This window comes from Fulmarus glacialis, unplaced genomic scaffold (assembly GCF_000690835.1).
Source record: "Fulmarus glacialis isolate BGI_N327 unplaced genomic scaffold, ASM69083v1 scaffold26269, whole genome shotgun sequence".
Taxonomy (NCBI): Eukaryota; Metazoa; Chordata; class Aves; order Procellariiformes; family Procellariidae; genus Fulmarus; species Fulmarus glacialis.
The window spans coordinates 32,859-49,084 of NW_009231777.1; the positions used below are offsets into that span (position 1 = coordinate 32,859).

Consider the following 16,226-nt stretch of genomic DNA (forward strand, 5'->3'; position numbering starts at 1 on the left):
TCCACACCTCTTGCAAAGAAAGATCCTCATATTGTAAACTTAAACAAGAACAAAAGAAGCATAACCAATATTGCTACTGTTTGTTGTTGCTAATTACGTAAGAAAATCAACAGAAGATATTTTCCCATGTTAGTTTTATTGCTTTTTTTATGTTGCAATTTAGAATATTTAGCTTCTTTAAACCAATTACACACATTTTGGAAACATTCACAAATTGTCAAAGTTTTTAATAAATTTCATCTATAGTGACATTACTAGGTCAAAAAAAAAATTCTTAGGTGTCCGAGAGACTGAGGAGACTGTTTTTCACTTGATTCAAATTTTGTTTCCAGGTGTTTAGAGTGTCATACAATTGCTGCCATTGCTGCTTTCCAAAAGTCCTATGTGTGCTGTGACTAGAGGAGTAAAACAAAATTGGAAGATGATTATTAGATGTCATGCTCACCTAATAATTCTTTTATAGCATTACTTTACTTTCACAAGTGAATAGGAAAATTTTTGTTTTCTCTATATAAAGGGCTGCACTTTACCAGTTAGAGAATTCTGTAGCCTTCCCAAATATTTAAAGCAACAACAGTCATTAGTATTCTTGTCACTATTAGGTCATTAAATGAAATGTGCTGGAAAATAGGACTCTTTCATTAAATAAGCTCATCACATTCAGTGTGAGCTTTAATAAAATTATGATAAATAGCAACTATTTAACTACCAGCAACTGATAGGAACAATACCTTGCTTCTAGTTAAAATATTCTACAAATGTAAGTGAAATAATTAGAACACACTAAGTTCTACAAAATGCTATGAAGAATTAAGTCTTACCTGACAACTACTTTCCTCTGTGTCTGATCTATTTTGCAGTATACCATCTTTGTCTTTACAGCTGCAAAAAGCAATGCTGTTTTGAGCAATATTTTCAAGAGAGTGCAAAGGTATTAAACTGCATAAAAACTGTTCAAAATTAGATCAATACAAACATAAAACCACAGCAGTTCACTTAATATTGTCTTGCTGTTGGTTTTAACAGTCTAGTAGGCAGAAAAGCAAAATGACGTAACAAGATGAAGGTCATGCATGAATCCTATTGTTTGGTGCCAACTATTAAAGCAATATCCTGTACAGTTTTTATGAACTTTTCTCCCCTACAAACACATCCTGTTTTAATGACAGCAAACAAAACCAGATGACAAATTAAACCTGCAAACAATTTATTAGTTCTATAAAGAATTACATGAAATACAGTTTCCGTCACTGAAAAGAAAAACTGTTTAAAAGACAACAGTTAGGCATGTCTTTAAGCATGAAGTTTTGTAGCTCTATCTTGTAACAAACACAGACATTAAAATCAGTATTTTTCTGAGTATTTAACATTAGCTTAGAAGACTATAAAAGGTATTGTTCACTAGCATTGTGTAAAGTATGGTACTACAGTTCTTACCATCAATAACAAATGCTTCTACATCATCAGCTCCAATCTGAAGTTCCTGTTGCATTGTGTCAAACGATATTTCTTTATTCTCTACAGCCATTCCCATGAAAGTAAGTAGCCTCATTTTTGCCATATTGTGTTCATGCAACAAGCCTGTGTAGAAGTGTTGATAGTTTACGAGTATGAATTATAATTCAATAATTCATTAATTTGTTTTTCATGTTATTTTTACTATATATGCTTCCAATAATTTAAAATGTATTTCACATTAAGACAATATTCCACCTGACCTTATCAACATTAATTCCTGCATCTTCCTTGTGTTTTGCTAAAATAGCTAGTTTAGTTGTGAATTCATCAAGACTCAATTGTTGTCAGTAAAAGGTAATAAATATCTACAAAACTAAAGCACAGAGATTTTTTGAAACAGTAAAAACATCACTTTAACAGAATTTTAGGTGGTGAGGGTGCAAGTGAAAGTTTCAGTTGCATCATCTGGAAGAACAGCAATGCAACAACAAATGGAAAATACATGAATGGTAGTGTCAAAACCTTGTTACAGCCTCACCACTCATTCTCATGTAGTTGCTTGAAAATAAACCTCTCCCAGTAAGGGTCTAGCAACATGACATTTTTGTGCCAGAAGAATCTGTTCTGGCACCAAATTAACTGTTGACACCACAGCAAAAAAGCATCATGAGTCACATGTATGCTTACATCATCTAGTGTGGCAAAAAAGAGCTCTTCAAGAATACAGGAAGACATATTAAAAGTTAGGTTAGATCTTTTACACAATTGTATGAATGGCAACACGAGGAATTGTGAGGCTTGCACATCTAAATCAGAGACGGTTTTTCTGAAAAAAGTCTAGGTCAACAAAGTTAAGACATTCAGATGAAGCAGGGCATTTCTTCATCCGAGTTCTGTGAGGTACCAACTAAGATTCAGTGGAAGTTTCTTTAAAAAGAATGTCAATCATTTTGTTTTGGAATGACATTATAAACATTCACATTGCTTCAGTAAATATTTAAGTTTGGAATTTATAACATCCATACACTAATAGGAAAGCACATTAGTGCAGGACATCATGTTGTGTTAATTAGCTATAATTATGATGCAGGTTCCGTATTTGGCACTGATTCAACAAAAATGTGATCACCATAATTCATACGAATGAGGAGCACCAGCAACTCTACCTAACTGGCTTTAATGGAACTCTACAAGCATCAAAAAATCAATTAGCACACATTAACCCTAATTAACAAATGCAAATGAGATGCTGATTAACTTTCTGAAAAAGACTGCTGATAATACCAGATTAAATGTGGACATGTTAGGGCGATTCAGTTGACACAGATAATGCTACTGCTGGCCTAAGTTGTCAGCATTAATAAAACAACAAATTGTAACAAACTGATGCCACCTGTAGGAGCCTTCACTGCACAGCTTTGATAGACTGGTTTTAATTGGTCCTAATCCAGGGAAGGTTAGAACTAAAGCTGATGCTGTACTGTCACTGAAATCCTATTATTAATATCCTTTATTTTAAAGCCCAGTATCTTGGCAAGTTATTTAAAGAAAAAAAAAAATCTTTAAAGCATGGTTAAAAATCTATTTATTTTTGGGAACAGATCATAGGTTCTGAAGAATTTTTGAATGCCCTTGTTTTTCAAAGGCATGGCTGAAACACTCAGATCAAGTTCCTAGCATTCCAGTCTGCACTGCCTCAGAATCCTCTACCTTGTCCACTGCTCAGAGACATTCAGAATTTTCTGAGTACACCATAGAGCAGGTGAGAAATCAAGATAGCTGGAAGTGAGGCTGTCTTTCAGTTACACAGAAATTTAAGGATTTTACTAAGGTTATGTGAATCCTAGATATATTTAAAATGCACTGTATATTGACAGAGGTAAACACAGATACAGGGAGGCAAAGCAAAAGAAATCATGACTATTGTATATTATACGACTAATACTACGTATATGTGTAATTAATCTTCGATGAATTTATTCAAATGTTAGCATAACAGCATTTTCAGCAAATACTTCTGTGGACAAATAACTAACAGATAAGCCGTTTCAATACATAAGAATAATTACAATACAAAACCCACTTTCCCCTAAGAAAGCAAATCGTAAGATGTCTACACAACTGATGTTCAAATACATATGACAAAAGGTGCGCTTATCCTATATAGACATTTACAGACTACCAAAAACTTGCTGCTAATTTTATCCACGAAAAATCACATTGATATTTCCATCATTTTAATACCCAAAGTACCAGCATTTTAAAGCTTTAAGGGTAATCATTATCCGAATTATAACACACTCCATTAAACAAAATAATACGTGTGTTAAAAGGCTGCACTAAACTCTGTTTTAGCAAAACTATGCCTTTCCTCAAATGCATTCAGCCAGTGTTCAAGTGTCATTTCAAAATCAAAGTTATAAAAAAAAAAAAAAATCTGATTTTTATGGAAACATTTATTCATTACCAATATGTCAAAACCTTAATGCAGTAATAAAAAAATCTGCATCATTGAGCAATTTCTGCATCGTCACTGACCCCTGTCCTAAAAAGCTGGAATATAAAAAAACCGTAATTTTAATGCATGCAATAGCTTATGAACCAGTGCTCCTTTGAAACAGTCAATTACACATCAACGGGGGAGTGTCAAAGTGTTAATTACTACTCCTTTTTTCCACAGTGTGTAAATAAAGAGGGTGCTGACATTAACATTCCATCACATTGCTTCATGTGATGAAACAAATTAACTGGGACAGACTGTGGCTTGCTAGGTCTAATGCATCAGCACACGCAGACAGACAGACACACACACACACAATTTGCATGTTTTATCTTACTGTTCAGAAGTATTTGCTGTTATAAAGTTATTAATCATAAAAAAATTGTAAGAGATTTATACAAGCTGCTGGCTTACTTAACAAAGTTATGATCTCTGGCCTAGCCTAGAGCATCAGTGCATTAGAACTCCCCTCCCGAAAGGTTTAAGAGAAAAGAAGTGGGGAAAAACACAGTTCTCTTCCATAAAACAGCTTGTCCTAGTAGAACAAACCACAGTTAGATGGTCCATTTATGATCTAGCAGAAGTTAGAGTCTACAAACTCTAATCCATTCTTAAAAATTCTCATTAAAATTCCTTGGCTTCAATATATGGATTCAAACTGAATCAACTTTGCGGCTTCCATATCTTAAGCCACGTAAATAGTCAGAAATGTAATGATCTGAAAACTTACCAAGGGAGTCAATGAAGTCTTTGTTGTTCTGATAAAACTTCACATATGATGCTAGTTTAGCACTTACAAAAATTGTCAAAAGCTAGAAGATGGAAAACAAATATAAGAACAGTTTAAATATTATCTATATTTCCCTCCCTGCAGACTGGACAGATAGATAGATAGATAAAAAAACCTATTGGTATTGAACCAATAAACCATTAAGAGCTAAAATTCTGTCTTCTGTCAACAGCTGAGGACAATCTGTGCTGAGCTTACTGCCTTTTCTCAGACTTGAAAGGCAGTTTTGCTACAGAACTCATGTGAGGGCAGGATTTGTAACTGAGTTTCTAAAACTTCTACAGGGAAAAATTTCACATCTAATGTTTTAATTTTTTAATTCTGAAAGCATTAAAATAAATGGTACATTGCAGCTCAATATTACTGACATAAATAGCTATTCTAATAAATTTCAAAAGACGCTAATAAAACAAGGCACTCCACAGATATCAAACCATCTTGTTAAATACAAAGTTACTTACATCATGAATAAGTTCTCCTTCCAAAAATTTGACTGGTTTTAAGGCAAGAAGATGATCAAAGAGAAAGGTATTTGGATCCTTCAATGCTCGTACAATACATCTAATTAGAAAAAGAAAATATTTTTATTTTTACAGCAATACACATTTTTATGAGTAAGTGCAACTCAATTTGTTGTTCTTTGCTTTCTAGGAAACACCCAAGGGTTTTCAACTATTCTTAAATACAAGACATGTCACATTCCAATTTTAATCTTAATTTTACAGATGGAAAAAACAAGGAACAGAAAGCATTAAGTAATTTGCCCAGTATCACAAACAAAATCTCCCAGGTGGTAAGACTATAGATCACCCTACTGTTTCCGTCTATGCATTTATTTCCCACCAATCCTTCATTCCTAGAGGTATTTTTACTGTCCTAAAATTTCATAGAATTAATAGATTAATTATACTTGAATACGTGACACAAAACAGAGAAAACCCCAATACCAAACACTGCAAGACCTATGATTTATCAATTGCAATTCCAGATTATAAACAGACCTAAAGTGTTTCTAGAACTCTAGATGAAAGCTTTTTTTCAGCAGCACATTAGAAGACTTAGTGCTACACTCGCTCTGACAGCCTAGACCGCGACCCTGCCACACAACACACCCAGAAGAACCTCAGGTCTGCACAGATGCAGCAGTGTGATAAACCCTACGTAGACATGATCTTTCAGATGTAAAAGGCCTCAGACTGCTGTAGGGTAGTCAATGAAGTTTTCATTTATGCACAGACACTTTAATTTTCAAAATGAGTCATCCTGATTTTCCTGCATGCTCAAGTATAAACAACTCCCTTGAGAACTGTTGGTTGTACACACCCGGCAGAACTACACAACTTATTAAAAATCTAATTCCTAAGAAGAATCATGACAGGTAGAATGTCAAAATACAAGCTTTTAGTCATTTTGGCTGGTGGGGAAAATACACTGTTAAGAATTAATTTACTCCCAGCTTGTCCAACAAGTAAGTTTATTTCTGAGCAGTTCACATCCTTAGTACTTGCTCATAGAAAAGAGCGCAAGAATTTTTCAACGGAAAGCGCTACTTGAAAAGAACACTGGAAATTAGAGAATCAAAAAAATCAGTATGTAAAAAATCTGTAAGTAAAAAATCTGAAATAAAGGATGCCGATTCAAATTTTGATTGCACAGCTGATGTAAACGTCATTCTTACCCAAGGCTGATCTCTCAGCAGTGACCAGAAATAGACCTGTGCACTTGCACATTGGACTAAACCGGGCTCTGCCTAGGAACAACCTAACCTACCATAGTCTGCACAGATAAACTCTTGATCAAGTCAGCCATTCTACAGAAAAGAGGCTGTGGCAGGGCCCCTGCCTGCCAGACCATTCGATACTTTTAATAGTAAGGCGATCAACATAATTTAGCAATTGAGAAAAAGCTACTTCTAAGGAAACCAGGAAGTCAGCATTACCTGTGAGCATCAACTCTAGCCTGGGAAGCATTGTCCTCTGTGTAACTTCCCAGTAGTTCCACCATTACTTTTGCTGCAGTGTCGCTATGCAAGAAAAATAAAGTTACCTCAGGATTGCTGAAAAAATAGTTTGAACAAGACACTCAAATATTTAAATAATTCCATCATGATGTTATAGGTCAAATTAAATTACACTTGAAAAAGACGTAGATGACCCATTTTAATTCTAGTGGAGAGAACAAATTAACTAGATGTATTCTTTCAATTCTTGTTCTACAAAATGTTTATCTTCACCCTTCATTTCATTCTCTTAAATTGATAAATTACCTGCTGCTTATGGAAAAAGCTTTCTGAGCTAGGAACAGCTTTATATGGTTCACTAGAATGCTCCTCTTATGCACATCTGGATTTAATCATTGCAGAATAAGTAGCGCTGCAAAGTTTATTTCAAATGTAAAATGGCATATCTTAAAGAATATTTATGGTCAGGAAAGTGACTGTATAAAAGCTGCCTTTTCTTCTTTCACAGATCCTCTCTTCAAGTATTCAGAGTGAGAGCTGCTCATTTTACTGACGAAGTTAAGCAGCCAGCAATCAGATTGGCTCAGGCTGCTGTGAAGCAAGCAGCTTCCAACATTGCTTTGACAGACAGCTTTTAGAAAAACAATTCATTCTAAGAAAATTGAGTAAACCTACAGCCTTGTCTACCCAGATTATTTTGTAAACAGCAGCTCATCAATGTTACTGCAGACCAGCTGCGAGACTGTTACTGTGTCATTTTAACAGATTCTGATTTATTTTCACGTAACAGTTTTTACCAGTGAGGCCAGCAACTGCTGATGCTTTTTACAAAATTTTCAGCAAAAAAGATATGTGTTGAATATGCTGTGTGTATACACACAAAAATCCATTTCCTATTTCTCATGGAATTCTTGTTAACTGTTAAAATAGAAGGCTGTGACAGTTCTTCCACACAGAATAGATTTTGCTGATGCGGTCTTACTACTTCCTTTGGACAGGATAGGGTATGGGTGTAGATACAACCAAACCTCGATAATGAGAGCACGTGCTTTGCAGAAATCCGCCATGCACATACACAGACTGGTGACTACTTTACTGAAAGGTACTTTCTCAGTGGACAGGAGGAAGGTTGGATACTACTCTCCAGAGTACAGCAAGTTATAGTGTAAAGCTAAGCTCTTCCTTCAAAGTAGCTCAATTCCAGATACAGCAAGTTTCCCCATGTGATCTGATAGACCTAAAAAATCTCCTTAAAAGAAAAAAAATGTGCAAGAATAAAGTTTTAATTCATTTTAATTACTTAAGTTAATGGCATAAATTGCACAGGGGAGGAACAAACCAACACAACACTCCCAGTACATACTGTACTGTGCTGTGCTATGGGTTTAACCCATATAGCAGCACAGGTCTGAATGGCTTTTATAGTACAATGACACTATCTTTATATGGGTATTTATTTTAAATCTCACAACACTACTATTTGACACCTTCACTATAGGGTGAGGTTTTGTGCTCCTAGAGAATTTACCAGATCTCATAGATGTGCAGTACAAATATTAAGACATCATGGGAAGCAAGCAACATCATATATAATCTGTATGTATATTGAGTGAAGAGAATTTGTGCTCAAGGCAGGGAAATTTTCTATAGGTCCCAGCCACTATTCCAGAACTCTGTTCAGGGATGTAAACTTGAATGAAACATTTGTGTTAAGACTCCAGCATTAAACAGGTCAGCTTATGTTTTGTCATGGCAACTGATACTGGTGTGTAGAGGAACTGATAGCTCTGTATCAGTGAAACAAAATCAATTCAGACAGCTTTATATATGAGAGAACTACTTGCATGTAAATCAGTCTACGACAGACTATGATTTTTGCATGGTGAAATCTTACCAACACTAGATGCTCTAGTGAAGACAAAGAACCAGTTTAATACAGGACTTATACTATACAGACATTCAAGTAAGAGGCTGAATAGCTGATGTGCTATTCAACCTAACAATACAAGTCCCCTTATTTAATACAAACTTTCAGTAATTGTTCTTATACACTTCAGAACTGTGTTACAGATCTCTGGAACTTTTCCTTTCCTCCCCCTACCCTTAGAAGCAAAAATTGAAAACTACAAACTTAACTAATTTCAAACAGTATTTGCAATCACACACACACACACACTTTTTTTTTTTTTTAGAAGGGGGGAAGAGTGGAATCTTTCACTTGTATTTCTAGGAAGCATCAGAATGCTACAAGACAATTCCTCGCAAACTTTCTGTGCTAAATTCTTGTGAGCCTCAGCAAATACGGCAGGCCTTTTAATCTTATTCATTCTATTCAGTGTCAGATTACGACCATGAATTAGGATGTTTAAAGCAGTAATACAGATCACTATTTTACCAAAGCTCATTGCTAAATGTGTATCTCACCTAAGATGCAAATGTGAACATTTTTTCTAGCAAGACAGCTTACACAAGTACTCTTGGCTCCACTTGCCAATCTAGATGCGTAACTTGACAAAAAGCCAGTGAGAATTGAAGAGTGATGGTAGATAAAAGGAAGAAAAAAAAATACAGAGTATTCAGAGACTTAGTAAGATGTTGGAATCAAGTCCCTCTACATTACATGATATTAAATGGAACTAAAATTAAATGAAACAATTACTTTGCAGGTGCCTGACATGCTGAGCTTTTTGCTACAGGAATTAATAACCAGACTTGCCAGACCTGTTTGAATGCAAACCTGCGCAAGACTAATCCCACTTTGAATCCTGCCAGGTCAATGGCAGAGACCAGCTGTAAGCTGGCGCCTGGCATGATATTCAGGGCCTCGCAGCAGAACTCAACTCTCTGGCTGCATGCAAGCCACGCCTGTAAAACTCCACCTATAACTGGAAAAGAAAACAGGTTGTGTTACCTTGCAGTTTCGTACCAACACAGCTAGGAAAATGCTGAAGACTAAAGCAGCTGAGGCACAAAACTCTACTGCAGAACCTTTATGGCAAGGAGCATAAGCAGCAGAGAAAGTAACTAATCTCTTGCAAAGTTCAGCTACCAAATACAGATCTCAGAAACAAGCCACGCCAGCCGTCTGTTTTCCAGCCACCATCACCAATTTTTCTTCAGTTAATCATGGGAAAGATAAAAATCCCTCTTTGAAGAGATCAAGACAATTTTGATCATCAGGAAGAAGAAACTTCAACCAGAAAGTGACTTGATAAAACAAGCTTTCACTTATCACTGGAACACCACACAGAATATCTGCGTGATCTACTTTTCGTGAGCTACCAATCTGTTCATTACCAAGTTATGCATTGGGGGAAAGCCTATTAGCTATGCAAAACCATCTCTTCTGCCACATTGAGTGAAGTTAAAACATAAATGAACCCAAAAAAATTAAATTCAATTGTTGTCAACAATGTATTCTCTTCTCTTGATTATAAATCAACACGGTAACTGAGGTATGATTTTTATTACTTATTTTTCAGTTCCCACTTATCTTCCCATACTGCTCGATAGAGCAACATTCCTGAGCGCTAAAGCTGGAATGCTGCTGTGATTTTCCCATACTATTGCAAATACTGCCCACTGATCCAGGAGAGTGAACCAGGTCAAAGGTCCTAGGGTCACTTCTTGTTTTCTTTTCTGGAGAGAAGTGGAAGTGCTCTGAAAAATTGCTCCATTCAGTGCAAAGCTTGCTTAACAGATGGTACAGACACTGAGTGCAGGAGTAATATATTACAGGGTTTGTGGAAGATTTTAATGCCTAACTTAAAAATATCACCTATTGTTAGTAAGCAAAAACTATTTGGTAGCAAGGTTACTGGTAGCTTTGGAAACAAAAATTAGAAGTTTAATCCACAGATTTGATAACAAGACAAGCTAAAAATAGTTAGCTATTAAGTATGGGAATTAAGCTACTTAAAACCTCCCAATAGATCAATAGGTTGAGAAGTGTTTAAAAGAATAGGAGCATTACAGAATAGCAGTGTAATATTTCTGAAACAAGGTAAGCACTAAGCCATGTATAAGATCTCTGATGAACATTTCTGAAACTATTTTGACCATCTGAAATCTGTCAGACAGTACTATCAATGCAAAAGCATTTTAATGTTAGTAACAGGAATAGGAATTCCCAATCATGTTGTAGCTCACAGTGTAACTACTCCGCAAGGATTAATCATCCCTAAATTGAGGTTAGCTAAAAACGATCCTGCTATGCTGACACAGCATTTCCAGGCTACAATTTCACCAGGCCAGAATAACCTAACTCTCCTGACAGAAGAAACTCTCCTCCTCCTATAACAGCTCCACACTTGCTTTTTTTTTTTGCCTTGGCAAGGTCACCTCCCCAGTCCGATCCACCGTGCAGCTGCACAAATGCCTACACCAGCGCAAACACACCCAGGTGCTGGTAGCTGGAGGGGACAGGACAGGAATGGGGGCTACACGACAGAATTGCTTCCTTCTGCAGCAGTACAAGGTTATGCAAATGTAGAAAATGCAAGCGCAGTTCTGCTACCAGTGTAAGTCAGCAGTGTAGGGGTCCTGATGCTCCCTCACTATGAAAATTACAAAAACTTAGAAAACTAACTCAGAAAACAGAGTGAAATGGAAGGGCGGGGGGAAGCAACACACACACACCACACACACAGCCCAAACTACAGCAGGGACAGTTTAGATAGGCTGAAACTGTGTGGAACTACATGCTGAAACTACCTCTGGATACCAGCCCATCCAATAGCCCTGGCCAATGCAGTCAATACACCATATCACATCTGTAAGATGAATTGATGACAGCTCTCAGTTAAGACTTACATTAATTTACAGGCACGATACACACGGGATTACTTTACATGCCAGAAGACACTGGTCTGCCAAGTTTGTTAGATCAAAGATGCTTCTTATGATCCAGGATAATAATTTAAGATGGCCAAGCAGGTATTCTGCAGACATTAATTTCCATGACTAGTGGAAAGCTCTGTCCTAAAGGTAATGTTTACACAAAAAGACTGATTCTGTTAACTGTGATTGATAAGCCTCCCAACATCATTAAGTAAGAGATAGCACTACCATGCACTAAAATGTCAAAAGTGCAATTAAATAATAAACTTGGCATAACGCTACAATGCTCAAAGATTAACATTTATAGAAAGGAATAGTTTTATTTTGGGAGTCTGTGGTTTGCAGCTAATTCACTCACAACTTTAATATTCTTGGAAACACTGGTTTAAGGTAAGAGTGCTTAAAAACATAGCAAGAAAAAAACCCAGGTATATTTGGATTGAATTGCCAGTACAGATTAATTTTAAAAGTGCTGTGAGAAATACTTTCCCTAAAGATCGCTTACAATACATCAACTTAAAATACAGTTACCTAGTATCTATTACTTGTCTTTTATACCTTTTTTTGCAGTCTACTAGGACATCATACAGCAGTCTCAGAAGAGTATGCTTTTTCTCCGTGCCGAGATTCCAGTCAGAAATCCATTTTCGGACCTAGGTAGAATACAAGAGAAAAAGAAGCACTGGGGAAAAGACTAAAATAAAACTGAAAATATTTCTCATTTTCTCTAAAGCAGAAAAGGATTGAAAAGATCTTGTACAGAGATCTCTCCTTTGGGTCCTCTGACTCTCAGGCTCCCCATGCAGAACCTGGAAGTTTTCCCATGAGAAGCCAAAAGTCTGTGCTCTCCATGTTACTTCCTAAATAAGGATGAGTGATTCTAATACACTCTGATTCCAGAGCAAGGGACAAGAACTCGATGCCTCACTCGTGATCAAAGCCTCTCACTTTCATTACTATCACAGGAATCAGACAGACACGTCTAACTACGTTCAGCATCAGAAACGGAAAATAAAAAGCAGCTTGATTTAAATTCTGTAGACAGACCTTTAAAAGATAAGAAATTCTGTATTCTACGTTTCTTATTTCACTAGGCTCTGGCAATTTATAAGAGGGAGAGACGGTCTGTATCAACTCTGACTAATATTTAGTGAGATGCAACGTGGTTAATACAAAGGCTGTAACTTGAAGAACCACATTAATTACCTGATCTAGTTCAGTTGGAATGTACTGGATGGCACCACATGACGAGGCCACTTTAAGAAGGCTGCAGTACACTGTGTATCTCACAGGAGTGTTCTTATCCATACCATGGAAGAGATTGCTCAGTCTATACAACAAACAACTGAGTTAAAGAGGTTTCAGAAAACATCACTGGCGTGCACATAAATGTTTCTATTAAGATGCGTGCTAGTACACAGAAAGCACCTGGTGGCACCTTACGTCCCTGATGAATTGTAACGGCTTCCAGTTTTGTAACAGTTTTCAGCAAAGAAGCTGAAAACTCTATGCATTTTAATTTTGTAACACCCAAGCAAAGAAAGTATATTGGTACTTCTATTTTATGACACAGAAAAAGAAAGTAAAAAAAAGAGTGCTTCCTGCAACAGAGAGACATATCTTGACAGACACCCCACACTTCGATTTAAAGACATACAATTGCAAGATACCATTGTCTCACTTTTCTCTGTACAATACTTACAGCTGCAATCTAAGAGATGGGCGCTCTCCTTCCCGAAATTTTACTAACTTCTCACACAGGCTTTCAATCAGTGCTTCTTGTTTGTCAGGTTCCAGGATAAGAAGCAAAGAGACTACACTATTCATTACGCTCTCAACATCTGCACAAAACAAAACATGCAGCTGTTTAAAATTGCAAGCAGCAACCATCAGTAGCTATTTAGTGCTGGAGAATTATTTCTGCTATGAATGATTATTTTGCATCAGCACGAACTGTAAAAGAAAGAAAATGCCAAGATAACCAATCTGGATATTCATCAGAATGCACCAGAGATTTGGCTCATGTGGTCTTTCACCAACAGACCTCCATGTGAAGCAAGAATTACAACAGAATTTGGTATTTGATACCACGCTTGCTCTCAATTCTCTGTTCACACATAAGAGAAGCCAGAGGAACTTCAGGTTTTGGTCTTAAAAAAACCATTGGCTTCCTCCTGCACACCCAGAAAACTACCCCACAGTTCTATAGTGAGAATACTAACACCTCGTGCTCAAGTACAGCAAAACATTTCACCAGGAGCACACGAGAAACCCAGACCACAGGGAAAATGCCCGCAAGAACAAAGTATATTCAAAAGCCTCCTCAGCTCCTGTTTTAAGCATGGTATTACATCCCTTCCAAACAGGACCAGACAGGTTTTGTGTTTTCTTTTCACAGTCTGCCCAAATACCAGCTATGCAAAGGATAAGAACAAAATTCATTACATATGGAAAATATTATTTATTCCCCGAAATTACATCTGAACATCAAACAGCAGAGCAATAAGCTTCTCCAGTATTTCATACTCATTTGCCTAGTGTGGAAGGCAACATGAAAAATAATCTTAAGTATTCCTTCTTAGATGAACAATGCATTCTTTCAAACAACACATATTCTTCACATTAGCAATAGATTTTTTACACATAAAAGTTCTAAATGGAACTTGTATATTGGTACAGCGCACAGGAGGCACAGAAAGATCATTTAAGGCTACTGCAGCATTACCAGTGTCATTAAAACATATCAGTGCAGTTTCTAAGGATCTACAGTCCTAACTCAAAAAGAGTTACTGACTACTGAAAATCTTAGTGTTTTCAGACAATATTAATCAATTAATGTTTAGGCCTTAAAACTTCTACTTACAGATGTCTAGTCTTAATTTTTGTTGATCTGCAGCATCACAGCCATTAATTGACAGTAAGACTTATTTTTATCATACATTTTTTTCAGAGAGAAAACCTATTTTATACTCAGCTTGCTATGCCCCCATAATAAGCACGGTCTAGCTCAATTTCTGATTTCTTTAAAGGGCACTGGATGTTTGGAGAAGGGAGGGGGAGACTACATGCAAATTTTACACGGCAATGATGGAAATAAGCACTTACAGTTTTATAAGAATGCATGTGTTAACATGCAAGCCATGCAGAATACCTCTAAATAATGTCAACTGTTACTGTTTGAAAGCATCGATGGCAATATGTTTAGCAAAAACGACAAGACTTAAAGATGCAAACCTTTGTCATCCTCTTTCAGGCACACATCACAAACTTCAATAATCTGTGCCAAGTCCACATGAAGTCCACCTTCAGCGTTTTCTTCAGAGATTTCTGCTCCTTTGGATTTCAGGTAAGCTCGAAGTTCTGCAGCCTTAAAAAAAACCCAACACACACAAAACAGTTGTTTTGTGAACAATAAAGTCAAAGTAAATTTCTTACAGATTTTTGTTCTGCAACCTCTGCCCCCACCGCTCACTCACACTAGCTCCCACTTCTCCCCACCACCCCGTACCCTACAACACTCCCTCTCCCCTACTTCAGCGTACAACCCAAATACCAACTTGGGCACGTGCTGTGGCTGGTTTGCCAGTATCTGAACGGATCACACAGCTGTTGAGCTTTATCACAGCACGAACAAGCCACTTACAACCGCTGGTTGGAGGACAGCGGGCCTAGTAAGTTTTTGTGACAAAGATGCCTTCTTCTTTTGAATTTTTATTATCTTTTACTCCCTTTCAAAACTTCAGGCAAAACAATAAAACAATTTAGCTGCGTCTTCATCAAAAAAGAAAAAGGGTATAAACAAAATCACTACAGAGAAAGCAGAACTTAGCAGTCTTCACCCAAGTTAAAGACAGTTCCCAATATAATCCCATGACCTGCCTTACCTTGTTAGGATTTAAACCTGCACCAAGAAAATACCTTTCCCCCAGTGACTGGCCTATGCATTAACCTCACAATCCACGGCTTCAGCAGCAGAACCACAACCCTCTGGAGACAATCTGTATCAGGCCATACAACTTTTGGCACAGGGGAACTCTGACCAGGATGCTACTGTAACACCGGGTGCAATTTATATCAAGTTTGGTGTCAAATCATTACGGTACCATAAGACACAGCTAAAAGCTCCAGGACCCTTTACTGTACTGAAGATGTTTCAGACCAACTACTTGATGGGGATTTACTAGACGGCAGGCGGAAACTGGACCGAAGGCTAGCAGCTGTGATGAATTTCTTGTAGCTCTCCAACTGCGTGTGTATACACCACTCAAAAGACACAAACAACAAACCCTAAAATTCAAAGACAAAACAAGGAAGTAGCTCAAAGACAAAATTCACAGTTCCCATGCCTGTAGCACCGAGAATCCTGCAAAACCAAGACGCAAAGTAACGCTCCAGCGTGCATGCGAGCTAGTTTTCCTCTCCTAAGGAAAAGTACTGCTGAGGACAGACGAAACCCAAGTATGAGGGAGGTGAAGAACTTTGAAGAGGAAACTGCAAACACACGCTTGTCTTTCAGTTTACGGTTTCCTTAAGTCTCCTGCTAAATGCCCCTGGGAAATGACACACACACGTTTACCGGCAGCTGCGCGGCTCCGCAGCGAGCACGGCAGCCTTCGGCGGGACAGGTCCGCGCGCCCATCAAGGGGGCAGGCCTGACAGGGACGGGACGGGACGGCGCC

The 16,226-nt window shown here is 37.4% G+C and overlaps 1 protein-coding gene across 1 annotated transcript; it reads right to left on the reverse strand.

Moving 5' to 3' along the window:
• Positions 1 to 118: 118 nt before the first annotated feature.
• EIF3M (eukaryotic translation initiation factor 3, subunit M) lies at positions 119 to 16,186 on the reverse strand. The gene is made up of 12 exons (XM_009584691.1): positions 16,124 to 16,186; positions 15,691 to 15,834; positions 14,782 to 14,914; positions 13,250 to 13,388; positions 12,754 to 12,877; positions 12,106 to 12,200; positions 6,688 to 6,771; positions 5,210 to 5,309; positions 4,689 to 4,770; positions 1,438 to 1,581; positions 822 to 882; positions 119 to 395 (listed from the first exon to the last, which is right to left on the reverse strand). Exons 1-12 carry the CDS (start codon positions 16,184 to 16,186, stop codon positions 275 to 277), a joined length of 1,290 nt encoding a protein of 429 aa, XP_009582986.1. The 3' UTR covers positions 119 to 274.
• Between the last annotated feature and the right edge of the window lie 40 nt (positions 16,187 to 16,226).